Source organism: Montipora capricornis, chromosome 12, assembly GCF_036669925.1.
Source record: "Montipora capricornis isolate CH-2021 chromosome 12, ASM3666992v2, whole genome shotgun sequence".
Classification (NCBI taxonomy): domain Eukaryota; kingdom Metazoa; phylum Cnidaria; class Anthozoa; order Scleractinia; family Acroporidae; genus Montipora; species Montipora capricornis.
Window position 1 is genome coordinate 41083445 of NC_090894.1, and position 26070 is coordinate 41109514.

General features: G+C 39.6%; 2 protein-coding genes across 7 annotated transcripts in view; both read left to right on the forward strand.

Annotated features, from left to right (window-relative positions):
* Positions 1-15464, forward strand: part of LOC138027772 (short transient receptor potential channel 2-like) — a 66495-nt gene extending 51031 nt beyond the window's left edge. For all 6 annotated transcript variants that reach the window (XM_068875381.1, XM_068875386.1, XM_068875384.1 and 3 more), the window contains 5 exons: positions 3422-3546; positions 4876-5019; positions 8413-8590; positions 8974-9191; positions 12581-15464. In XM_068875381.1, the coding sequence (XP_068731482.1) occupies positions 3422-3546; positions 4876-5019; positions 8413-8590; positions 8974-9191; positions 12581-12592 (677 nt within the window). In that variant the 3' untranslated portion in view covers positions 12593-15464. The remainder of the gene's footprint in view (positions 1-3421; positions 3547-4875; positions 5020-8412; positions 8591-8973; positions 9192-12580) is intronic.
* Positions 15465-19153: 3689 nt separating this feature from the next.
* On the forward strand, positions 19154-20284 carry LOC138025892 (uncharacterized). The gene has a single exon (XM_068873038.1). The coding sequence runs from the start codon at positions 19154-19156 to the stop codon at positions 20282-20284; it is 1131 nt and encodes a 376-aa protein (XP_068729139.1).
* Positions 20285-26070: the final 5786 nt, after the last annotated feature.

Sequence of the window (26070 nt, forward strand, 5' to 3'; positions counted from 1 at the left end):
GTTCTTTACTCTGCACCGAGAATTTTTTTCGGGTACTCCGGTTTTCCCCTCTCCTCAAAAACCAACATTTTACTTGACTTGTCTTAATTGTTGATTTCAGTTTACAGTGTCCTCAATTAGTGCTCCAGCGCTAGAACAATTGGTTTCACTTTAACACTAAAGGACCATTTTGTTCCGTGATTTTTATAAAAACACGTCCCCGTGTTATCAAAAGGAACACATTTTTTAGGAACAATAGTTCCCAAATCGCACATAAAGAACTTAATTGTTCCGCTCGGAATTCGGAACTCGGAACAATTGGTTCCCATGTGATAGAAAGGAACTCATTTTTAGGAACAATAGTTCTCAAATCATCCATTAAGGTCCAGTTTGTTCCGCTCGGAGTTCGGAACAATTGGTTCCCTTTTTAACAATAAAGGACCATTTTGTTCCGTTTCTTTCTAAAAGCACGTTCCCATGTTATCAAAAGGAACACATTTTTAGGAACAATGGTTCCCAAATCATCATTAAGGACCAATTGGTTCCCCTTTTAGCAATAAAGGACCATTTTGTTCCTAAGTAGTATAAAAGCTCGTTCCGATTTCATCAAAAGGAACACAAAAATGAGGAACCATCTGTTCTCGCTTTTCAAGAGAGGACCGTTCTAGAATCAAGAAAAGGAACGCCTCTGAAAAACAAAATTTGCTCAAACACATCGTTAGTTAAAAAGAAAAAGGCCAAAAAGCGACTAAAAGATCACTTTGTAGAACGAATACCGAAATTTTGCTGTCGAAATAGAACACTCAATTGGAAATAGGGAACAAAATTGAAATTTGGGAAATGTTATAGAAGATCAGTTGCTCATAGATAAGTTGGTACTTAGAAATTGCAAGAGACGAAAATCGAACCTAGCTATGGCTTGATAGATTATCGCAAGGCCCATGATATGGTCCCGCATACATGGATTTTAGAGACACTTAGCCTGACTGGAATAGCTGCCAAACTACAGCGACTGGTGCAAGAAAGCATAATGAAGTGACAGCGGTTTTGACTCCTCGGGCAAAAGTAATGGGGGAAGTCAGGATACGACGAGGTATATTCCAGGGTGATATAGCTTATCTCCTCTTCTGTTTGTTATCTGTCTATTACCACTACATGTATCGCTAATCCTGCGGGAAACGAAAGCAAAATACAGTTTAGGGAAGAACGGTGGTCCCCTTAAACTCTTACAGTTTATGGACGATCGTAAGCTGTTTGGAAAGAATGAGCGTGAAATTCAATCCCTGTTAACAGGGATTAGCGAAGACATGGGTATGGAGTTTGGCCTGAGGAAGTGTGGCGTGCTTAGACTGAAGAAAGGGAAAGTTACTGGATTTGCCTGATGGACGAAGAATGAAGACTATAAAAGGGGATGGTTATAAGTATTTGGGGATTCTCGAGTATGATGATTTGCTGCATTACAGAATAAATAACAAGCTGAAGAGTGAATAGTTTAGCAAGCAAAAAAAAAAGTGTTAAAGTCAAAGTTGAATGGAAGAAACACGATGCTAGCAATTAATACCTGGGAAATATCAGTGATACCATATGGAGATGGCGTGCAGAATGTAGTTCGGAAAACGAGGAAACTGATGAGTGCACTTGGGGTGCAGGGATGACGCAGTGGTGAGAGCACTCACCTCCCACCAATGTGGCCCGGTTTCGATTATCAGAGTGGGTGTCATATGTGGGTTGAGCTTGTTGGTTCTTTACTCTGCACCGAGAATTTTTTTCGGGTACTCCGGTTTTCCCCTCTCCTCAAAAACCAACATTTTACTTGACTTGTCTTAATTGTTGATTTCAGTTTACAGTGTCCTCAATTAGTGCTCCAGCGCTAGAACAACTAGACACTCAACTAAAGTTCCTTTCCTTTCCTTTATCTATGGTATGCTGCACACACGTGGAGGTGTAGACCGCCTACATTTAGCGAGAGGGGGTGGAAGACTGTACAGTTGGAAGAAATTGGTCTATCGTATTATGTCCAGAATAGCAGTGAAAGACTTTTGGAAGCAGTAAAATTGAGGGCGTATTAGGAAATGGTAAATTTCAAAGTCCCAAGGAAGTCAAGAACAGAAACTACAAAGAACGCTTTGAAAGTTTGAAGAGTAAAGCCCTTCACGGTCAAATCCTACCGCAAATAGAGGATGTAAGAGATAGAACGTCGTGGACCTGGATGCAAAAAGGTGATCTTAAGAAGGAAACTAAAGGGCTTATCATGTGACAGCTGCCCAAGACCAGGCGCTCACACTTCTACAGAATGTGCAGAGTTAAGGAGGAGTCTGTAGGCCACCCAATATGCGAGTGCAGTAAACTAACTCAAAATAGTTTACCGGGATAGTTCTAAAAAAACATGGCCTTCCTGGTGCAGATAAATGGTATGAACATGAACCAGAAAAAGTAGTGGGAAGTGACAAGGTGGAGCTCCTGTGGGATTTCTCAATACAGAGAGATTATGAAATACAAAGTAGCTATTGCAGTGCCTGGAGATAACCGTATAGCAAACTCCCAAGTACCAAGATTTCAAGAGAGATATTATAATACTGTGGAACACCAAGGCTTTAGTAGTAGGCGCAATTGGCATGATTCCGAAAAATCTTAAACAACACTTGAAAACAATTGGTGCCACTTTTAAGGTTAATTGCTACAGAGGGCGCCGTTACTTGGAACTGGTAAGGAAAGTGCTCGGAGCCTGAAGCTGTAGGCTACAACTTGCCTTTGGGACTTGTCATTTTGCCAGGGGTCGTCATTTTGTGGAATAATAATAATAATAATAATAATAATAATAATAATAATAATAATAATAATAATAATAATAATAATAATAATAGAACACTAGACACTTAAGGCCATAGGTCGTGGCTTGATGCCTAGTTTACAAACCACGTTAACAACATATCGTGTGAATGAACGAAATAATAATAATAACAATAATAATAATTTAAAACGTAGAAAGTCAACACTGAAGAAACCTCAAAGCAAAAGTTCATTGCCAAAGTGAGCAAAAGCAGTTTAATTTGTAAATTAAAAAAGTAACCGTTGCGTTATGTTACGTTCGTATAATTACATAGGTGAATATTGAAAATTCTCTGCTCTGATTGGTTGCACTTGAGGTGATTGTTACGAGATAATCTCCAAAGCGGTTTTTTCCAAAATGGCCGGAAGCCGGTTTCTCGAGGTGACAGGCGAAGAAATTAGTTGTTTTAAAGAAAATGCATATTTTTCAAATAATAACCTATGTAATTATACAAAAACAATTATTCACCTCAGGCGAGGTTTATACCGGTAAAGAAAATGCTCGACTTCGTCTCGGTTTTTATTCACCGATATTCACCTCGCCTTCGGCCAATAATTGTTAAATATTTCGCGTGTTAGTAATTTGAGCTTTGTCTCTTTCCCATTTCTAAAGGTGACATAAAACTTGATCGGCTACTGGACGAAATACAAGGAAGTCGACAAATGGCCACACAGATTATTTGTTCAAGTTTCAACTCTCAAGCAAAGGATCTCGCATCGCCTCTCTACGGGCCAAAGGTTATTATTTCTATGTTTAGGGATAGGGTGATATTGCGTTTCTAGCTTTCTGATTGGTTCACTCATTCTCGGCTATCAGCTCATATACCGTATGACCTAATATGGAAATATATAATAAAATTTAATGAAATTTGACTTCAATTTTCAAGTGTCAAGACGTTCAGAATTTAATGAGAATTTAACAAGACAATTAGTCCATGCGCGTTTGTTTGATGCGAGACTGGTTATAGCCAACTCGGTGCTAAGCGCCTCGCTGGCTTCTTACCATCTCATATCCAACTCGCGCTCTTTGAATTATTATTGTTAAGTATCGCATTTAGCAGTTTTGTAGCCTCTCAGCTTTCCCAAATTCACCAACGAAGTAAGGCTATCACTATTTATATGTATATAAAGCTAGCAGGCTAACCTAGGGCATTTTTAATTAATAAGATACTTGTTCGGCTATAAGCAACATATGTTATTTGCAAAAGGAAAACTTTGCCGGCGTGGCTTTTTCGATTCCATGCGGATCCACTCCGTAAATCATCTCAAGATTGCTTGGAAACCTACCACAACCATTATGATACCATAACCTTAACGTCGACATAGAGTTCACTTTGCTTCTTCTATATATCGGGTATTGCCATGCCCTTTAATTTCGCCGCTGCCCAAAATAATTGAGGACTCTGGGAGCGAGGCTGTATTTGTCTGAGAAATTATGAAATGTTTTATTGTAGCTTTCTTTCGTCTTGAAATTCCATGCAGGCTCATCAACACCCTGCGAGCAGAGCCTCCTTTTGACGTTTTCGTTACTGAGGAGGAGAAAAGTAGGCTCTGCCCGAATCGCGTCAACTCTTTGAAGCCGCCGCAGCCCGAACTTCTGGACTAGTCAATCTTGTTTTCTCTCGTCAAACCGGTTTTTCCAGTGCGAGCGTCCGTTTAGTGACAAAACCGATGGTTATAATTGAGCCTGCTGGCATGAAAAACCAAGATGGCCGCGAGATCTGGCATATTAGGCTTGGGTTCGAGACTGTATCCTGGCAACATGCAGCGCATATTCAATAAAGATCTTACCCGATTCATGCAGAGCCTTTCTCGAGAACGCCAAAATCGAGCAAGCAAAAGAAAGGCTGTGCTAGCAGGGGGGCTCATCAAATACTGCTTGCTACGCCAAAGAGTTTAATGAGCTCTAGTCAATAAAAATCTCATCTTTGCGTCACTTTGTCAAAAAAATGGATCTTCTTGGGTGGAATTGAAAAGGATCCTACGAATATTTGCTCATCATTTTTATATTTTATGTCAAGACTATGGATTAATTTATTTCAAATGCTCTCGTAATTTTTTTTTAAGGCTTGGTTAATTGACCCCGTGGGCATACAAATAGAAGGGCACCTGTTGACGTGTGAATGTGGAGAGTCTTGTAAAAAAAAAGAAAAGTGTTACCACGGAGCAACATTCTGCCAGCCCCTTTCGGAAAGTTATCCTCATTTTGAGGTGAGTAAAAGTGTTTCATACTTGTATCAACAGCAGTATATTGAGTAAAAATAAACACTTCTCATTTTATTTTTACTTTGATCGGCTTAGATCACTTGAATATGCTTATAAGTATCGATGAAATCGGGAACGTTCTACCTGGTATGTCATTAGAATGTGTTATCCAACTTAGTCAATGACTCTGACATTTCTGTGAGAAAAAAATTAAACTCTACTTGCCTACTAAAACTGCATTTGAAAAGAAAAAAAAAACGGAAAATATAATGATAGGAGAATACTTTAGCCGAGAATACTGACTACATAAGAATACTAATAACAATATTAAACTCATAAAGGACATGAACTGAAAATCATAAAATGGGCTTTCCATGTACCAAAAATAAAAAAATAAAATAAAATAAATAAAAATTCAACAACTATAAGAAGTTATAAAGTTCTGTCATTGCATAATTTAAAGCTGGCTCAAATAAATCTTTTCTTTAAAAGTCGTGGTCTCGTTTCCGCACTTTCTCTAAAATTTACCCATTTGTGGCATAAAGGGCTTCTGCCAAACGTATTTGATAATCTTTTTCAATTTTCCAGCAGCTGGCAAAATTACATACAATACAAGATATGCATCGAAACAAACCTTTGCAAGCTGCGTCCTCGAACCAACATGGGCAAACAAATGTTCTGGTTTCAGACAATAGATCTTTGGCGCGATATTCCTCATCACGTGAAAGAACTTACTACGTTTTTCTTTTCCAAAGAAATCAAACGCTATTTGTTCTCAGAACAACACTGGAAAGTAACTTGAATATAAATTTTGTTATTAACTTGCTCAATTATGCTATAGTTCTTCTTCCCTTGTCTCTCTCTTTTTTTTTACTAAAATGAATTTATAAGAGTATTACGGGATAACTCGAAAACTTCACGGTTCCTTTAGCCCTAGGCTCCAAGTATTTTTAAATTACTATTCCTTGTTATCCTATTGTAAATATATTAATGTATATAACATTTTTTCTTGTAATAAAGTGAGAGTCAATAAAGATTATTATATTACATTTTTATTTGTGGGAGCCGCGGTGGCCTCATGGTTAGTGCACTCGACTCCGGATCGAGTGGTCCGGGTGCGGGGCCTGGCCTGGCCGGGGACATTGTGTTGTGTTCTTGGGCAAGACACTTTACTCCCACGGTGCCTCTCTCCACCCAGGTGTATAAATGGGGTATATGCTGGGGGTAACCCTGCGATGGACTGGCATCCCATCCAGGGGGGAGTAGAAATACTCCTAGTCACTTCATGCTACAGAAACCGGAGATTAGCGCCGGCCTGATGGGCCTTCTAGGCTCGTAAGCAGACTTTACCATTATTAAAATTATGATGATGATGATGATGATGATGATGATTATTATTATTATTATTCTAAATGTAGTCCTATTTAAATGTAAAGAAATTGGAAAAAAAATAATTTCAATCAAAGACAACACACAAACAGGGGAACAAACATAGTAAAAGACAGATTACAGTGTGATATCTTGACGTTTCGCATGCTACAACATTCATCATCAGAAGCAATATTCCTTTAGGAAATACGAAACTGTATTTAAGGACGTTCGCGCTAATTGTCTGTGCGCATCTTTGACTGTGCAGATAACGCGACTGTAATATGTCACGCATTACTTTAAGCATTAGTTAAGATCTTATGGTGACAAATCGCCGGGGAAAAATTTCCAGGTTAGCTAAAGAATGGCACATTTATTTTCAATTCATCATGAAACGTTAAGATTACATTTTACAAAAAAAACACACTCCAGAAGATGAGCCTGACGGCAATGGAGAGATATGATACAAAACACTAACCAAATAAAGATAACGCCTGCTTGAAACTTCGTTGCTATGCTCGAGAATTTTTTTTTTACAAAAAAATTTCATCGATCGATCCTGTCTTGGGTTCCAGTCCTTCTCCGACAGGTCACGTAAAATCGTGACAAACTAAATTTTCCAAGAGCTTCGCAACATCACATCGATTTTACTCGTTTAGATCGTTGGTAACCCCTATTTTATAAGACACGAATCACTTGCTCTTCTTACAATCATCAAAATATTATGAAATGAAAAAAATCACAATGCAAGAAGTTATCTTTTTTTAAATTTTCTTTCCTTGTGTCCTGTAGTAGGGCATCTTTCCCTTGCCTTTTTCTCTGAAACAAAGTCGGTGACCACGCAATTTTTTTTTCATTTTTGGAATAGGTAATATGACCTAGCTTCAGGAGAGAAATGAAACAAATTTCAATGTGGCAAGATTTTCTCGCGAACGTCTTTAAATCTAGTAGAAGACTGGAAACTATATAAAAAGAAAACCTAATGGCCAGCAGTAACATTTTATAATTAAAAAGAGGAGGAATTTTTCACTAATCAAAAGTATTTCTTTAATTTTACAATGTAGATTAGAACGACCGTTAGGTAAAATTTGAAAGTGATTACATTATTTGATGTTATGACCCTTCCTGATAGTATGCTCAGCTATCACAGAAGTCTTGACCCAGGCCGCTCGGCTTGCATTTGCGAGAGCCCGAAAATGATCTTTCTTTCGGTCTTTTCATCGCCTTTTAATTTTAACAATACAGAAACTGTCACATCCCAAACCCATGCTCGAAAGGCTTCGTTATAATTGGTGCTGTGTTGCTATCGTTCTTGGGGCTAAAAATGCTTTTATTTCCACTCCTTGCATTGTAAACAGCAGGATTAAGACTTCAAGCTTATTAATTATTTATTTGATGCCTAAGATGTGTTTAAATCCTGTCACAACAGTTCCTATCATTCTGGTTTTACCCTATTAAGGTTTACAAAGTGAAGATGTCTTACGAGGAGTCAATTCTCCTATTAATAGATTCTATGGTCTCGTTAATCTTAGGTTCGTTTTTCAAAACAATCTTCGTATTGTCTTTTTTTCCTTATAAGGACTGACTTAGCAGATCCAAAAAATCCAAGATGGTGTATAAAGCAGTCTGTTAGGATAGCTTCAGTTCTTGATTCTCATACGGCAGGTTTCTTAAATTGGCCGTAAAAGATAATAAAGGCCGGTTACTGTGAGGTAATTTTCCCTCCACTACTCAACCGGACCTGCCAAGCCATCGTGCCATGTATTTAGCTATTGGAGTGGATACAAACAGCCTAATGAAGGCATTAAACAAAATTAATAGCGCGATATAACAATAAACGAAACTGGATTTGTGCACGCGGCGAAGGCTGACCGTAGAATGACTAAGCCTACTAACGCCCGCACTACAAACCTAAATCCCACAAACCACTGCGCACCTAACACGGCTCACCAGGCCTCCGATACTTGGCGGCAAAATAGCAATTTATGCTAATTTACAATAATCACAAATTATATTTTTTGCTCATTTCAGGTTACAGTTTTAGAAACAGGAAAAACACTCTGGCCTGGGATAGGATTGGTACCTGAAGATTATTTAAGAACTTCGAAGCCCGGATGGGAAATGGGCTCTTTAGGATACCACCTTGATGACGGAAAAATATATCACAGCATTGGTTCTGCTAATGATTATTCCGGCAAAGACAATGAAGGTTTGATAAACAGAAAATAAATTGTCACAAAGAATTACCCGCCTTTTATTGGTACTTGTTAGCCTTAAAACTAACAACAAAAAAAATAGTGCAAAAGTACCTCAAATATAATTTTGCGAAGCAATAAGAAAGAATCATTAATTAATTACCTAATTATTTGCCTTTGATAATAATAAAAACAATGGCTCAAAAAGATAATCTTATAAAATGTTTCTTGGGGAAGCCTAAGTCGTTTTAGTGGTTCCAACTTTGTCTCCACATCACGGTTGACATGAAATTTTGCAATATATTTTGATTGCAACAAGTACATTTTTTTTCCATAAACATGAAACCTTTTCTCCTCTTGACATTACCCATATTCCTTACTGTGTTTTGACTTTAAGGTCATCGCATGGCTCGTCGAGGAGATCTGATTCGCTGCACAGCTATGTTTGAGGATTCAAAAGACGACATTGTCCCAGTTTGCTTTACGTTGAATGGCAAGAAGATTGTTGTCATGGAAGAAGATGATGAAACAGATCGTATTTCTTATTTTTATGTTTCTAAGGAAGCCTTACATCCTTACATAGCCTTGAGTGATGGGTCGAGCGTTTTAACTAAGGTAAGAATTCGTAGGTAGGATTCTTACATCACCTTTTTCTCTCTAAAATTAAATACTTTGGAGGTCCATTCGGGTGTACTGTAAATTACACAAAGGTGGCTTCAGATCCTAATGAGGACCCAGAAAATGACGGAGTTTTTTGATACGAGAATATATCACTGCACGGCCCTATTTACCGCCTGTAGTTTTTGTGGATGGCGAGAATTGAGACTGTTTTTTTTCTGAGGAAAAAGGAGTCTTTTTGACTTAGGCTATACAAAAATAGTGATGCAGGTAGTCGCGAAAATTCGAATTCGTAAGTTAATTCAGTTGTGGCCTGTGATGTACTGGGATTTATCGTACATCATGCTGGCTAAGTAGGCGATATAAATCGCAAGAAGCCATTCTCTATATAGTTATATGATCTGAGAAAAGCCGGAACAAGTCGAATGATGAGAACGGGAGCCTTTAATTCCGAGCAATAAACCCCTGACCTGGCGTGATTCAATCCCCTTTTCTCCTCTCCTTTCCTCCTCTTAGTTAAGGCAATTCCTCAAGCCTGTACTTAACTTTTTTGAACCATGTCGGCGCTTGCACGTGTTTTTATTGATTTATTAATTTACAAATTTACTTCCTTACTTATTTTAGTTACCGACTTATTTATTTATTTATTTTTTCTTTACTGCGGCTTTAGTTAAAATACGTATCTTATCAAAAGAACTGCGAATTTGTTGCTGTCTCAAATCTGTTTTGTCGAAATTGAACAAGCAAATTGGCAAAACCTATAAATTTCATCCCACCAACCAGACTGGAGTGTTGACACTCGAACGGTACACTTTGTGTATCTTTGCGTTATGATTCGCACAGTTTTTCTACTCTCTCTCTACCCTCGCCCAATGGTTATCATACACGTCATTATGCATATAATTACTTGGACCTCCCCTCTTGGTTGGTGTAAGCCTACAAAGCGTCGCACGTACTCCCTTAAAAATTGACAATAGCAATTTTTACAATCTTTCACAAAAGGTCATTCAACCCATATGGCATTGCACAGTCTATTCTAAATCTCGGTTCTCTTCCTCGACCTGCATCTGCCTTTCATTCCTTTCAGGAGCTCTCTGGACTGCAGGTTTCCTCACTCTTTCGTTTCCGATGATGATCTCTCTTCATCTCTTCTTGGTGTCTGCATTGTTTCAATATTCCTGTTCCACCGCTTAAACCTGTGGTCTTTCAATATTCCAACCCTTCTACTCATCAAAGCTAGCCAATAACTGTGCTTTCCTTCAGCCATAGTAGGAGAAATAATCTCAAGTGGATCATAGATAGCTCCGAAGTAGCTAGGCATAGTTCGTTCGGTCAAAGGATGATTCTCTGAGAAGTGGCTTGCAGAGAAATCCAGAATTTCGTGTTCTTTGTCCCACGTATGTCGCAAAGTCTTGCTAGGACTTGCTATGTTCGGGGGCCTAATATTTGATTCCATCTGTTACTAGGGAACTTAGCGCTCTAAAGGATAACGGTGCTCTCTTGTTTGAATTCTGTCATCTTCTTCTCATCCCTCATGCTTGCATGCGATTGTCGACATAACTGCTTTCCTTCAGTACTCTTACTGTATCTCCAAAGTGTGGTCCTTGCAGTTTAACGTGATACTGCAGTGGCTCCTATCAAGAACGGACTGGCCTCAACTCCAAACATCACTCGTGTAAATCTCAGGTGCTTCTCAATGGACAAGGCGTGGCACTCGCCTCCAATACCATGCGCACCTTTGTAGTCACTTCACTTTGCTTTACAACTGGTTTACGCGGCAAGTAGAACACCCTTTCGCCAACAGGTTTCTGAAGGACTTCTTCTATGCCCGTTCTCAAATGCTCATCGATTTAATATTGTGAATCGAAGGGGAATGAAACCAACGACTATGCGATTGCGCTGCTTTAGGCTTGATTATCTCCCTCACCACATTAACTATTTTCAAACTGCGATGATTATTGTAACTTGACTCAACATTCGTAGTTCATATATTTGACATTTCATATATTCTCAATCATAAGTAAGCCTTATTCGCTTTCTCAATGTGTATCGTTTTATAATACACGTAGACTAGGAAACATTTTCTCTCAAAGTGTAACTTAAGTTTCGAAACACTTCATTTACTACACTTTATTTTATTGTATACTCAACAGAATATTACGTTTCTGATTGGTCAATGACGAATGCATAAATAGGTTATATAGTGCATTTCGGAAGTTGATATGGAAACAGACCGATGTTGTAATTTTGTTGAGTAGATAATACTTAAAAAATCGAACGAAATGATATATAAAACGAATCATACATTGAACTACGGATATGAAATCAAGTAAAGGTATGATCCTCACAGTAATGAACGCACATTTAGCAATTGCGTAGAGAAGCCTGAAAATTTTAGGACTAAAATTGCGTTCATAACTACCAGGATCACTTGATTAAATAGAAAACCGCATGAACTTGCTCGTTCATTTTGTGATTTATGGTCATTCGTGTCATTTTGAAAGTTCCACTACGGCTAATACAATTTTTGGGAACTTTAAAAACATTTACTCTTGCTGATAAATCACGAAATGCACTTGCGTTCATAGGATCTTTTCCTTTAGATATTCTTAAGTCATTAAAAAAATTATAACGTTTCTGCACTGATCTACGAAGTGATCTTCTGTAACTGGTAAATAAGTATGGGTAATCAAATGGTGACGCGTGAAATTAGGGAATAATTTCACGCGCGTTTTGTCCAAATTCAAATTATTTCCCGAGCCTTTAGGCGAGGGAAATTACTTGATTTTGGACAAAACGCAAGTCAAATTATCCCCTAATTTCACGGGTATACCATTTGATTAGCTATTAATAACATGGTGACAAATTACTCCTTAATTTTCAAACCTGGACGCCATTTTATCACCATATGAAAAATTGCCATGGCAACAATGTAATTTCACATGTGAAATTATAAACTAACGCTGACATTTCGCACCAAAATTAAGGAGTAACTTGTCACCCATGTTATTAAGGATATTACATGGCCGCGCGGAGATACGAAAGTTCTCTTCGAGTGTTGAAAGATAATTCACGAGTGAAATATTTTTCAACACGAGAAGAGAACTTTCGTATCTCCAAGCGGTCATGTAATATTCTATTTATTATATTAACACCAACGAAATACTAAAGCATTTCACGAAAGGCATCGAAAGGCGCGATTTTTGTATGTAACCATAGCAACAGTAATCTTTTCACGTCTGAAGATATCATGTTTTCGCGCGAAATCTCACTTAGTATTTCACTGGTGTTTATATAATAAATAACGTTTCGTGGAGTTGAGGAGAACCAATAACATTTTATCTTTTTCAATAATACTTACGCAATCATTTTTTCTTTGCATCTAGATTTGTCCCTAGGCAAAGGCACCTTTTCTGGAAGAAATAAATCGAAAACTTGCAATGATTATGGAAAAAAGGAATACATCACAAGAGGCTGCTCTCTGATTACAAGTTTTGGCTAATGCTTGTAACCATACGGTACGTGTTCTGATAACCCAGGTCGAGTGAGCCCATCAGAACAATAAAGACATAATATCCGAGGTACAAAATGTAATGAACTAACAACTATTCACCGAAGAGAAGGTGGCTAGTGGTTGATATTTACGATTTTTTTGTAAATGTCCAAAACTAGCCACCGACCCTGAGGTGAATAGTTGTTTTATCATATTCTTAAACAGTGAGATAATATAGCACAAAAAGCCGACGAGTTTAACATCTTTTTAAGCAGCGATTACAATATTTTCGGACTCAAACCCCTTGTGAGTTGCTCGGAGGTGATTAGCAAAGGATAGTTGGAGTTTGAGTAGCCAATCAGAGCGCGCCTTCAAAGCTCTCCACTTACACGGTTTTAAAATATACTTAATCGCATTATTGGTGATCACTGTTGGTCTTCACAGAATAGTCCTTCGTCATTTACTGATATAGCATATTTTTTGTTACCAGTAAAATAGGTATCCATTGTGTGGGCTGTTAGGCATGACTAGCATGTGTGCTTATCGAGAAATTGATATTGTAAATGTTAAAGTGCTTATCACCAATTTTTTTTTAATTTGAGGAAAAAACAAGAACCCTCCGCGAAAAGTAATTCTAAATTATAAACCCATTTATTTACAGTTCCGGACATTTTTTCAAGGCTTAAAATGCATCAAAAAGCGTATTTCGGATTCCTGTGCTGTTTTGACCGAGCGACGAAGTCCTGCGCTGATGACGTAGCAGAAGTAACTCACTTCGCATTCACGCAAACATTTCACTACCAACGATGCGGCAACTTACTCCTCCTACGTCACCGGTCCCAATCCCCTTTCGCGCTCGACCAAATTTTGAATGTGCCAAAAAGACATTAAGTACGTAGAATTCTCGAATAATTTTTGAAAAATTTTATCGACGTACCATTTAACTTTTCTTCAAAAAGGTAAAAAGAGGGTGATAGGCACTTTAATTTGGGTGAAGTTTATCCACATTTATTGTTGTTCAATAACTTATATAAAGCCTACCGAGGCCAACGCGTTTCGCGTATTTTTCTGATTCTGGTTTTTACTCTCACGTGGTTTCAATCGTACCTAAGCAATCGGACCCAAAGATGTAATGTAAATGGAACACTGCCAACCCCTCGCACTGTTACTTGTGTGGGTTCCGAAAGGCAGCATAATTAAGTCCCTTGCTTTTTTAACGTATATATTAGCGATCTTCCTAACTGCCTCCAGGGAGTTTCCCCGAGAATGTTCGCTGACGATAACAATCTAACCCTAGCTTCAGAACTCAATAAACTTAACTGTTGGCTGGGAGCCAACAGGTTGAGTTTAAATGTGTCTAAGACCGAGTTAATGATAATTGGATCTAGGTAGAGATTAAACACTCGATGTGACGAGGCTGATACACCAATTGATGACGAAATGATCGAGAGAGTAGATCACACTAAATCCCTGGATCTTATTACTGGTGATCGGCTTTCTTGGTGAAATCACTTAGACGAAATATGTAGGAAAGTTTCTCAGCTTTAGGAGCCTTAACTAATACGGCACTTTATCTCAGCTAATACCGCGCTTCAAATTTATTACGCTTTAATATAACCGCATTTTGATTATTGCAGTCCTGTCTGGGATTTCTTAAGTGGCCATTCGAGTGATAAGCTGCAAAAATTACAAAATCGTGCAGTCAGGGTAATTACTAAATTACCCTTTGATGCGAGTTCCAACCTCTTTCTCGATACTCTTAAGTGGGAGAAACTGTCCCTTCGACGTAAAAAACCTAAAGCCCTAATTATGTATAAAACAATACATTTTCTTTTCCCGGAACGCGTTGCTGAATGTAAATTGAGAAACGTAGAAGGGAAACTTACTCTGCCCAAGCCAAACGATCATTTAAAAAGAAGTTTGTGTTATAGCAGGGCATGTTTGTGAAACAATTTGCTCCCATAGCAGTATTCACATTAGAGGATGGGAAACTCGTCAGACGGGTAACCCGTCTAACGAGTTTCCAGTCGTTACGAGGGTCTGGGGAAATGCTCCCCCAGAAATTTTTGAAATAGAGATACAAGAAGTGCTACTTTGCAGCACGTAGGCAGGTGTCTTTGCGGCAGTGTGCGCTAGCCTGTGGGGGGGTCCGGGGGCTATCAATTCACTTTTTTGATCGCTTGTCAACAGAAAAGCGGACCTCCGCAGCCTGTAAAGGGTTTTTAAAAGTTTAGAAAGACAGGTACTTTTAGAGGTTAAGGTTTTGTAAACTACTGGTTTTACCAGCAATTTGTGTGTACCCAATAAAGTTTTTTTAATATGATTATTAGTATTAAACTATTGATGTATCGCTAACTAACAGATTAGTTTATGATGTCTCCAAATTGATTTCCTTTAAAAATACATTTATCAATCAAGACGAGCGAATCGGTTGTGAAATGTTTTAAAGGTAATATCAGTAAAGTTTAAATTGTCTGCCTAACACCCCAGAAAAAGACATGGTATTGGGCCGTTCAAGCGTATAATTAAGCAGGAATCTGCCATACCAGATTCCCGCACGGTAATCATGTAAAATAGTTGTAAAGCGTTTTTTACTTTTTTCTTTTAGCTTAAATTACAATTTTCCGCGTTTTAAACAAAGTTTTACCATACGTCACCTACCTTACTTTACTCTCATTGTTAATCAGTTGTGACATGAGAGTATACTAAGCCACACAATTGTATCAGTGTGTATTGATTTATTGATTGTAAATAAAATATGTGGTGTGCTTGGTGTTTCCAATTGCTTCATCTTTTGTAGACTCGCCTGATCTGCTGTCTTGAAAGACTTGTTGGCCATCGGGATATGTTACCGTGAAACATTGAATTAATCTTTTTGAGATAATCGGATCCCTCTTAACGTGCGTTTCATTTTCCGACTACTTGGACCACAGGGAGACGATCGTGATACATTTTTTCATGTCACCATCGTGACACGTGAAAGCGTTTTCAAAATCGGTTGTCAACGCTTTCGAATCTCAACAATTAACTAGTTTACGAGCAGTAGAGCCAGCACAAGTTTTATTTGAGTGGGAATGCTTTCTTTTAACAGCTCTAGTTAAGAAGTCTCAGATAATGTGATGATGAAACTGGACTCAGAATTTGTAGGGAACTGAAAAAGTCCCCAAGTTGCTTGCCTCTTTGCTACATGATGTTGACAATCAGCATGCTCCATCCAATATCTCAAATCTATTTACTCGCACGAAACAAATTCTTTCCTATTCCACGCGGTTTGCAATAGCTGGAAACTTCCACGTAGAAATGCCGAGAACAAACCAACGGTTATTGTCCTTCTCTAGAATTGGTACAAAAATATGGAATGGTATCCCCCCTGAAATTCGCCAGCTTAAGAAAACACACTTTAAACGTAAATTGAACGAATCACTTCTGAAGTTTCTTAAAATTGAGGAGATGGATGTTGATATGCGCTACATCAATCTTTCGAAGTATATGGCTTTTCTTTAACAGTTACGTACAATACCTTAGATCATTTATTTATTCATTATTCTTTTTTTTTTTGTTTTATTGTCGTTTTTTGTTTGTGTAATTCTTGTAAATGTTTAAGTGTCTTTGTTTACTTGTGAGAGACAGTAATAATGTCGCAGTGTAAGTGGCCCGCCTAGAATAGCAATGCTAACTGCGGGCCGCTATGGTCTTGTTTGAATAATTATGATTTGTTTGTAAATAAAGTTAAAGTTAAAGTTAAAGTGCGTTAACCTCATTCAGGAAAACATTGATCACTCAAAATCTTTCTGGAGAGCTGTGAAGAGAGTGCTTCCTAATGACAAGAAATTATTTCGGAGTGCTTGATTCACATAATTAACCTTTCCTCTTCATCTGGAGTGGCACCGGACGACTGGAAGTCTTCAAGAGTTGTTCCGTTATTCAAGTCCGGTAACAGAGAAGAAAGGGATAACTATCGTACCATTTCTATTCTCCCAGAATTTTCCAAAATCGCCTAGAAAGTCGTATACCATCAATTGTCTCGTTATTTAAACGCTAACAATCTCTTGTCGTCCTGTCAATCTGGCTTCCGGAAGAATTTCTCCACTGAAAGAGCTGTCACCTTTTTTGTGGACGGAATCCGGAGAAATATGGATAATGGTCTTCTCACTGGGGCGGTCTTCATTGACCTGAAGAAGGCCTTCGACACGATAGACCACCATGGCATATGGCATATGTAGCAGGACTCTTCTTTGGTTTTCTAGCTATTTGCTAGGTCGTTTCCAACGCGTAGAGGTTGACAAAGCTCTCTCCTCGCCCCTGGATGTAGCTTCTGGCGTCCCTCAAGGGCCAATTTTGGGGCCCCTTCTCTTTATTTTGAACATAAACGACATGCCCTCCTGCTTCTGCTTCTCACAAGTTCTGCTTTATGTAGACGATACAGTGTCGTTTTTTGCCGTTAAAACTGCTATTGAGCCTTAACAATGATATCAACCGTATTTCTTCGTTGATGCAAGAAAATAAGCTTTTTCTGAGTATGAGCAAGACTGAATATGTAATTTATGGCTCATACCAACGGCTTAGGCGGCAGGATAGTATTCAACGGTCTCCCTTGCCATACGAAATCAAAAGAATCCTTTATTGAATTCTCAACTAAAGGGAGATTTTTTCGTCAATTAGATGATTTCGTGTAGATTTACATCTCCTTTTATTGATATCGGCCATGTAACAGTTTTCTTAGTGTTTTTTACCTTTTAGACTTTTTGTATTTTTACTTAAAACTAAAAATACAAAAAGTCTATTTTACTTTTAGACTTTTTTTTACCTTTTAGACTTTTTTTGTTATTAAAATACTTAAAAAAGTATTTTAATAACAGGACCACCCCCTTTGATACCAGTGCTTATAACACTGAAGGGGTTATCCCGTATAATCATCATATATGATGAGGTGTCGACCTGCGTTTGGTCTCTCCCTCTTATTCTCTTTTTTTACTTACTGCTCGGTCGCTTGACAACGAAAACTACGACAATCGGTTTCTAAATACCCAATGTCACTTCTAACGCTAACGCTCTTCTGGCCAGGATGAAAGCATATTGGCTGTGGAATATCGAGATTTGGATGCCTCATCGTTTCTGGCCTCGACTAAATAAGGTTCCGCTACGAGATTAGGGAACAAAACATGCATTCTTCTGATGATACCACCATTGTTACTGGATTCATGGAATTACAATAATGGAATGACTTGCTATTATGAGATCTGCCGCGGGTACTATTTCCTGCTGCGTTATTCTACTTTCCGCAGACGCTTGAGTATCAGAAGACACAAACGCCCGTCGTTTATTACTCTGGATCAAGTGCGACATTTCATCCTCTACTGATCGGTGATTTAGTATTTAAACTTAACCCGGGTCCCATAGGGATCAGGAGAATACCGGCAATAGTGTCCTCGCGAGACGTCAATGTAAACAATAATACAGCGACCTCGACTGGTGTTCGTCGGAACATCAAAAATCTTATCAGGATTACTTGTTGTCACATCAACCCTATTCCGCTACGACCGCTGAATTTCTGCTCATGGAATTTCCAGTCCACTACGCATTCTCGCCTTATATCTCATAAGGATTCCAGACCGCGCAAATTCACGAGTGAAAATTTGACAATAAAGTTGACAGTTACTTGTGAAACGTCATTGTTCGTGGTTAGTCTTACGAAGCTCGTTTCATCCCGACCAAGGAACTCATCAGAGACCTTTCTGCTTGGCAAACTCGTTTGGCATCACGCCAAAAGTCCCGTTCGCTGCAAAAATGATTACAGCAATCTCACCTTATATCTCATAAGGATTCCAGACAGCGCAAATTCACGAGTGAAAAATTGACAATAAAATTGACAATAAAGTTGACAGTTACTTGTGAAAATAAAGAAAGGTCTCTGATGAGTCCCTTGGTCGGGATGCGGGATGAAACGAGCTTCGTAAGACTAACCACGAACAATGTATTTTTCACAAGTAACTGTCAACTTTATTGTCAATTTTTCACTCGTGAATTTGCGCGGTCTGGAATCCTTATGAGATATAAGGCGAGATTGCTGTCATCATTTCGTTAGCGAACAGGGCTTTGGGCGTGATGGGATTTGGCTATCCTCGGATGATGAGGCGGTTAGAGCTGAATGCACTCCTATAATAATTGAATACATGTTTCATGATCAAATACGCTATCAGCGATGTGGGGGGTGGTATCGCTCTGCTGTCTCGCACATAACTGTCGGAGACCTTTCACCCTGCTGGAGAAAAAATCTCGTTTGAGTATATTGAATATATTGTCATCTCAGGAAACAACATAGTCAAGGTTGCCATTATCTATCGGACACTGTACTCAGAAAAGTTCCCAGTGACGGTATCCACATTTCTCGGCGAATTTGCTGAATACCTAGAATCAATTGTGCTGACATCTGAACGTCTCCTCATTGTAGGAGACATGAGCATTAATGTGGACGTCCCAGAGAGATCTCTTGAAGTGCATGGGGCTTACACAACACGTGATTGCTCCTACTCACCGTTCTGGGCACACTTTAGACTTGATCATTACACGGGACTTGGAGGGCCTTGTTCAGACCACGCCTATCTCTGACAGTTTCTTGTCAGATCATTGTACTGTTCTATCTGAACCAACTCTCCGTATGCCGGCTACAACTGTTGAGGAGATCTGCTACCGGAAGACTAAGGCTATTGACATTGAATCGTTCAAGGATGATCCCAGGGAATCGAAGCTATGCCAGGATCCACCCGATGCACTTGCTGACCTTGTTTCCTGTTACGGTTCTACCATGACTAGCCTTTTAGATAAACATACTTCACTTCAAAAGAAGACTATCACAGTTCGTCCGCGGGTTCCTTGGTTCAATAACGAAATCAAAGAAACCAAGCGTTTACGTAGACGGTGTGAAAGAATATGGCGAGGGACGGGGCTCGAGTTAGACAGGGTTAATTTCATTAAGGCACGCAATCATACAAATCACGTGATGGAGCAAGCAAGGGATGACTATTATTTGAACGTTATTAATGAAAACGATTGTGATCAAAGAAAGCTTTTCAAGACGGCCGGTGCACTGCTAGAGGGGTCGTCACAGGAACAATACCCCAAGTACTCTGACCCTACTTTGCTTGCTATTGATTTTGGGAGATTTTTCTACAAAAGATCGATTTCATTCGCTCAAAGCTGGATAGAATTGACTCCTCATTTAGTCAGCCTGACCATTCGGATCAGGAGTAGCATCCATGAGCATTCGTATGCTGGCACACCCTTCACTAACGCCCAGCCTATATCGTCTGAAGGTATAAAAAAACTGGTGCTGAATGCCCCAAACAAGACCTGCGACAATGACCCCGTACCTATCAAGATTGTTAAAGACTACATCAACAAACTCTTACCGACCATTTCCAACATGGTTAATCTTTCGCTCAGTGGTGGTCACTTTCCGGACATTTGGAAAGAGGGTTTAGTGAGACCAAAGTTAAAGAAAGTCAACATGGATCTGATAAAGAAAAATTACCGGCCCCTCGGCAATCTCGCACTACTTTCAAAGATCACTGAAGGCAGCTGCACTACAAATCTCTGATCACGTGTACTCCAATCAGATGCTTCCAGAATTTCAATTAGCCTACCGCAAAAATCACAGCACGGAAACTGCCTTACTGCGCATGCGCAACGACATACTCGTCAACATGAACAAACAACAAGTCACATTACTAGTTTTCCTATATTTAAGCGCTGCTTTCGATATAGTAGACCATGCCATATTACTGCGGCTCCTGGAATACAAATTTGGAATTAAAGATCAAGCAGTAACGTGGTTCAAATCCTATCTGTCGAATAGATCCCAGCGTATTGTAATCGAGAGTGCAAAGTCAGACAGTTTTGATTTGAAGTTTGGTGTGCCACAGTGCTCCTGTCTCGGCCCAATGCTGTTCTCCCTTTACACCAGTGAGCTATTTGATGTAATTAGCCAGCACCTGCCAACAGCGCACAGTTATGCCGATGATACCGGTATCTATCTGGCTTTCAATCCAACGTGATGATTCCGATCAAGACGCCGCCATTGCAGCAATGGAAGCGTGCCTCTGTGGGATGATCAATGATAAACTCATGATCAATGATTCCAAGACTGAGTTTATGATCATTGGGACGAAGGCGCAGCTACAGAAAACTAAAATCGCTGCTCTAACCATTGGCGAATCCATCATCTCACCGAGCACCGAACCCCTTAGAAACTTAGGGGCCTGGTTTGACTGCCATTTCAACCTGAACTTCAACATAACCAAAACTTGTAGGAGTGCTTTTTTTTCATCTACACAATATTAGACGCGTCAGAAAATATCTAAGCATAGAATCTGCCGAGAAATTAATCCTCGCTTTCATCACAAGCAGGTTGGACTATTGTAATGCACTTTTATACAGATTACCCTACTGCGCTCTCACTAAACTGCAGCGTGTTCAAAACGCAGCTGCAAGAGTCCTATACCTAGCACCACGGTAATGCCATATGACAACTATATTATACAAATTACAATGGCTACCTGTAAAGTTTAGAATAGATTATAAGATTATTATAATCACTCATAAAGCAATCCATAGTACAGCTCCTCATTATTTATCATCTCTTGTTTACTTTAAACCTAATTCTTCCTACAGCCTCAGATCAAATAACAAATATCTGCTTTCAAATCCAAATTTCAGGACTCTCCCTACTCTTGGCGATCGAGCCTTTGTAGCCGCCGCTCAAAACTGTGGAATAATCATCCGTTAGATCTTAGATGCACTTCCAATTTTAAAGTTTTTAAACGTAATTTGAAGACTTACCTTTTTAAAAAAGCTTTTCCTGATATACTATTGTAATTCATAGACTAGATAATTACTCATTCGTGTAATTTTGACTATATATTGTCATATTTTATATACTGGTAATATATTGCTCTTTTATTCTAAGGCGCACTTGAAAACTGCATAGTTGAATTTGCGCGGTATAAATAAATGTCATTATTATTATTATTATTATTATTATTATTATTATTATTATTATTATTATTATTATTATTATTATTATATAAACCAGCATGAGCGTTAGCCCTACTAATGGCAATGGCCCACTTGTACAAGGACAGAGAAAAACTCTGACTGGGGTGGGAGTTGAACCCGCGTGCTTCGGAGGAGATCACCGCTACTCAACCGACTGACCTACAAGATCAGACCGGAGTGAATCGTGGGAATTTAAGATGTCAATGTCAAGGAAATGAATATGTACAAGTACAAGTTTTGCAAACGTTAGCCGTGTAGCAGTTATTATTCAACAGTCTGAACTATTATTTAAGACTGTTGTTGTTAAGGCTGTCCTAACTATTATGGACGGCTATTGCTGCTTAATGAGAGTATATTATTGGTAATATGGAAGCTATTTAAATTGTCGATCAGTTGAAATGTCGCTTTGAGCTGGAGCAAAGTGGTTTTAACTAGGCAGGATCGGGATGAAAATGCTCACTGCCGCGGGATGCAGGATTGAAAAAACTTATTTTGGACCCTCAATGTCGTCACAAGTCACAGCTTGCTGTCGCTGAATTAGATTTTGGTGTTTTTCGCCTGTCGTCAACGGGAATCCAAACCAGTCCTGACTTACTTAAGTCTATTAGGGATTTTTCTCGCCCAAGGAACCTCACGGATCTTCGCTCATGGTTCGACTTAGTAAACCAGCTTGGTAATTTCTTCAAAGAAATTATGGCTCCCTTTCGTCCTCTTCTTACAAAGGACGCAGTCTTCCAATTGTTACCTGAACACAGCCATGCCTTCGTTGAAGTAAAATATCGTTTGAGTACGGCGTCTACTTTGACATATTTTGGTGTCAATCTACAAACGATTCTTGCTACTGATGCATCTCGCGGGATTGGACTTTGTTCTCCATCAGTTGGTAGATGGTGTGTGGAGACCTGTACAAGCTGGTTCAAGTTTCTGGACTTCCTACAGAAAGCCGTTATGCCATGATAGAGTTTGAGGTGCTGGTTGCTTGCTGGGCTATGCAGAAGTGCTACATGTGCCTTCAAGGATTACACAACTTTCCCTTGATTACTGATAATCAACCTTTCGTTCCAGTCTTGAACTGCATGGGAATTTCAAATGTTCAAAATCCCAGACTTCAGCGACTTATGATGAAGATGCTACCTTAATCCCTTACTGCACAATAGGTCAAAGGAAAATATCACTTGGCAGCAGACGCTCTTTCGCTCTTTTCCGTGGAACAGCCGTCACTCGACGACGAATTGTGTGATGCTGAAGCTGCTGGGCACGTGCACTTTGCTGACTTGTTAGGGCTTAGTCAACGTATTTTTTTTGATGGGGTTAAATCAGATAGCTTCGATTTGCCCTTCGGTGTTCCACAAGGCAGCTCTCTGGGTCCGCTTCTTTTTGTGGTTTACGACTCAAAGCTCTTAGAGATAATACAAGTGCATCTACCTGGTGCTTATTGCTTCGCTGATGACACTCAGCTCTACTTGTCTTTTAATCCCAACATCCGACGGATCAGACAGAGGCGGTGTGCGCCATGGATAGATGCATTAGTAACATAAGAAAATGGATGTACCAGGACAAACTAAAAATTAATGATGATAAGTCTGAATTTATTATTATCGGATCCAGACAGCAACTGTTGAAAATTAATCCTTGTACAGTCCGTGTTGGCACAACAGACATTAAGCCCGTGTCTGAAGTGCGCAATCGTGGCTCCTGGTTTGACTGTAACTTCTCCATGTCTACCCATTTTTCTGGCGCTACAATATTAGGCGAGAGATAAATTGGAAATGGTTCTGCATGCTTTCGTCACAAGCAGAATTGACTATGGCAATGGACTTCTTTATGGACTTCCAGATTTTGAAATAACCAAACTTCAGAGAGTACAGAACGCAGCAGCTAGGTTACTAACTTCCAGCTGCAAATACGACCATATTACGCCCGTTTTGCAAGAATTATTCTGGTTGCCAGTTAGGTATAGGATACATTTTAAAATTTTACTTTTAACTTTTAAAGCACTAAATGGTATGGTACCAGCTTATATTAGCGATTTAATTAATGTAAGAAAGCACGCACGCTATTCACTGCGTTCTGATTCAGGCACTATTCTATTACATCCAGTGGGGACAAAGAAAAAGGCTTTTGGCGACAGATCTTTTAGTGTAGCTGCGCCTACACTGTGGAACGCATTCCCTGCAAGACTGTGCAATATTGATTCTAATTTAACTTTTAAATCTTGTCTTAACAACGACACCTTGGGAGAAGCTGGGTCTTGACCGTTGCAATCTTAATGGACACGAATACCTCATTATCGAGGCCCTGTTAGGGGTAAATTGCGACAAGCGACATGGCCTTGAACCGGCGACATGATAGCCACGAACTGGCGACGACCGACAGACTATTACGACGAATTAGCGAAAGGGACAAAAATGTCAAGACTGACCGACAGGGAATTTCAGAATTGTGAATGTTCTGCGGACTGCGGAACATTTGCGCGTACACAATTCGTCGTAATTACTTAATAATGATCATTGTTAACAATAATGGCCAATTATGGCTAATACGGGTCCAATAAAGGCGAACAGAAATACATCTCATTTTACTGCTGTTTTGATTGTTCATTTTATGTGATTGACGTATTCAGTGCATCACTCCCTTTGAGGACGTTTCCGCTTTGCGTATCATGTTCTCCCTGCATGACCCACGTGCGCACTCCATCAGTCTGTCAGAGAAATACTTTTTTCTCTATTGATCGCGTTCATCTCGGTTTTCCAAATCGTAAGCGAGTTATTGAAATACATCACTATCAGAGTCATAAGCGAGTCGTCGGAGTGTCGAACTTGTGCACGGTCAGAGTCACGTGACGGGTCTGTTCAATATCAGAGACCGCGCTATTGTTTAACCCTTTGAGGTTTGCCGATTTTCATAACCAGTCCCCTCTACTAACTATGATTTTTCACAGACCTTTTGTAAACGCATGCCTTGCGGATAATGAATGATCGATAATGTCCTTCCTCCTGGGTTGTCATAGTTACAGAAAAGCACAGTCTGACAACTAAATCAGAGTTGAACTCGGAAGAAACATTAGACTCTTGCACTACCAGAATTGTAGAACCGCTCTTATAGCTCGATTGCTTTGCCAGATTAGGCCTTTATTCACTTGTATAGTTTACTGGATGGAATTTCATTGACTTCAACAACTATTCCAAGTAGTCTAAATAGGTATTAAACATCAAAAAAGGTCTCAAAACCCTGGGCTTAAAAGTACTAAAGATAGAGGCCGTATGTTCCGTTGGCGTCGTTCCAGCGAATGGGGATTGTCAGAGGGGCAACGAGCTAAAATTTATTAATGAAATTCCGACAGGCGACACAAGAATGTTCCGAAATTGCGACATAGCTAGCTGTGAAATTCAGACGGAAGACATGGGTACCCCCCCCCCCCCCCTAATAGGGCCTCATTATCAACGACTACTTTTCTTTCTTTACTGAACTACGTGATCTAAAGAAAACACTACGGCGCCCCTCGCTTAAGGAACCCTATAGAAGTCGTCTCCGATGGTGGTCCCCAATATACTTCTAAGGGTTTTGAAGTCTTTGCCAAAGACTGGGGTTTCCAACATACCCTCGATCACATCTCCTACGCACCTCCAGTCAAATGGTAAGGCTGAGGGCACCGTAAAAAATGTGGAAAGCTGTTCAAGAAATGTGGCTCTATGAATGACGAGGTCTGGAAAGAAATGCTGGCAATCCACAATACACCACTCTCTCAGTTCTTGCGGGAAGAGCTCGCACCTTGCGTGACCTTCTTCCACGGTTACAAAACTTGAAGGAAGAGATTCTGACTCCCAATACAAGGGAACGAATCTTAAATGACAAGAGTAAAGAGGAACGCAACTATGACCACCATAGCAGAATCCTTCGTCCACTCCATCCAGGATCACGCGTGGCAGTTCGCTCTCGTACTGACACCGTTTAATCCCTTTTTCGGACTATTCTTGAACTCCCTCCCCATCGTACCTTCGTGGTCCAAACTGACAAGAGTTCAGTACTCATTCGGAACAAAAGATATTTAAACCCTGTACCCTGGCCTTTGTTCTTTCACGTCCTCGTTTTGTTCAAATCGTAATCTTTCATCTGCTGTGGGGGAGTGGAGATGTTGTTGCTTATGGTGGGGAAGGAAGATGTGTTGTTGCTTGCTGAGGGTCTGGGGACGAGCTAGGGACCACGTGAAATGTGAATCGAACAGTGATCGTGGCACTGGCTGAACAACTTAAGCTATTGTCATTTATAGGGGACTCCACTATGTATATAATCATTTCATTGAGTCCTTCACGGAAACAACCCCCTCAC